Below are 1,860 nucleotides of genomic sequence, written 5' to 3'. Positions count from 1 at the left end.
TAATTATAGTGAATTCGCTTCTAAAACAGGTGATTGGGTGTGTGTTGGGTATTTTAAACATAAATTCAAACCAGGATGAAACTAAAACCCAACTTATTAGAAAAGTTGAAAGTGTCTTGCCTCACTGTTCCTCCTCCATGTGGAAACAGTGCCACTTGCTTTCCTCTCCCTTTGGCCACGACTCAAACCCACACTTTAACAATGGCCTCATGCGCCTGCTCAGTAACCCCTTTCACTTGTTTTGTTGCTCAGCTTGTCAGGTGATTAAAAGGGAAAAAGAAGGAACCAGTTATTTCAAGGGAACTACTTTTATTTTAAAATAGTCTGCTGTCAAGATGCCAAGACGGTAGTAAAACGACAAATGCCCAGGAAGGAAGTATAACACAAACAAGACACAGCTTGAATATTAATTTTCATTGAACTAACAGAATTTTAGGAGCTTTATTATGTTGTTGCTACATAAAAGCTGTTAGAAAACACTACAGTGTGATTTAGGACTACTTTGTTTTCATTTTCATTTTTCTCTTACAGTTCCTGAGAACGGCACAGTCACAAATTGGTTCACTGAAGCCTCTCCTCTTGATTTTATGTTCATTAAAATTTACATGTGGTCAGGGGGTCCAGCAGGTGAAGGCCAGAAAGTTTAGAGGGTCCCCTGCACTGACAGTGAGGCAACTGTGCTGTRCAAAATTTAGCCAGTGGTACCAGTTTTTAGTTTTCACACAGTTCTCAGGCAGGTAAACATAGAATACATACAGAATAAAACTACTGATGAACATGAACACATTTTTAAAAGTGCTAATACAGATTAGGAACCGACTATGCATCTATTTATTAGTGCTAATATCACTGGACATTAAAAATATATTTTGGGCATCAGAGGAAAAACAAAAGCTTTCTTACATTTCAATCATCTGAAAGTGACTTCTACTCCTCAGTTATCCTAAACAAAATAATAAATTAAACAAAATGTTTGATTTTCTTTTTGGGGGCTACGTTTCCTCGTGTGGTCCTCCTGGAAGATCTGCTCTGCAGATCTGTACTGATGGTTTCAGTGGGAGAGAATGTATATTACAGTTTATTTTAAAGTCAGCATTTGAGTACATGATCAAAACTAAACATATGTTCTTTAGTGAGTATGTTACTGCTGTGGTTTTAAAGACTGATTGTACTAAGTTTACGTATAGTTCCTGTTTGTCTGACATGCAAATCTCTGTTAACTTGTGGAGCTATAGTTTAAAAACAGAGCAGTGGCACAGTGCGTGCAGACAGAACAGAGCAGTTTCATGCAGGAACAGCAGAATTTCAGATCATTTAGTRAGAAAATTAGAATGGCTGATGCCTTTGTTCATTTCCTGAATGACACTCGAGTTCTGAAAAAAAAAAGACTTAAAAACCACAGTGAAATTTTATTATGTGTAAAAGTAAACAAATGTACACAATGAATATTACCTTAAAAACAACTGTCAAATTATTTTTTTCTCTGCGTGAACACAGACTTGTTTCTGTTATATCTGAACCTATTGTGATGAAATGAAGTCAGAACCGATGGTCGATTGTCAACCTGAAGTTCAGAAAGTGTCTTACCCCTCATTGTCACCGGGGGGTTGAGGGCTGTTGTTTCGTTGGTGAGACTTCCTGTATGGAGAAAACAACAACTACGGCTTCAGCAAAAACACAAAGTGGTTCCTGAAATAAAGAATGTTGGGTCATGTGGAGTTTACTGAAAATTTGCACTGTAATGGAACAGCCAGTTTAGGGAGTTAATTTATATGAAGAACAAAGACACGTCAAAACTGTAGCTTTTTTATTTACATGGTTGGCATATAAAATTCAACAAATCAACTTAGTCCTACAAAA

The 1,860-nt window shown here is 36.8% G+C and overlaps 1 protein-coding gene across 1 annotated transcript in view; it reads right to left on the bottom strand.

Moving 5' to 3' along the window:
- Positions 1-1,638, bottom strand: part of si:rp71-68n21.9 (kelch-like protein 9) — a gene marked incomplete at its 5' end in the record, with an annotated part of 17,249 nt that extends 15,611 nt beyond the window's left edge. The window contains 1 exon segment of the mRNA XM_014027867.1: positions 1,588-1,638. Coding sequence (XP_013883321.1) covers positions 1,588-1,638 — 51 coding nt within the window.
- Positions 1,639-1,860: the final 222 nt, after the last annotated feature.

Source organism: Austrofundulus limnaeus, unplaced genomic scaffold (assembly GCF_001266775.1).
Source record: "Austrofundulus limnaeus strain Quisiro unplaced genomic scaffold, Austrofundulus_limnaeus-1.0 Scaffold692, whole genome shotgun sequence".
In the NCBI taxonomy this organism is placed as follows: domain Eukaryota; kingdom Metazoa; phylum Chordata; class Actinopteri; order Cyprinodontiformes; family Rivulidae; genus Austrofundulus; species Austrofundulus limnaeus.
Note: the sequence above shows the minus strand (reverse complement) of the source record. Positions and strands in the feature narration are given on the sequence as shown.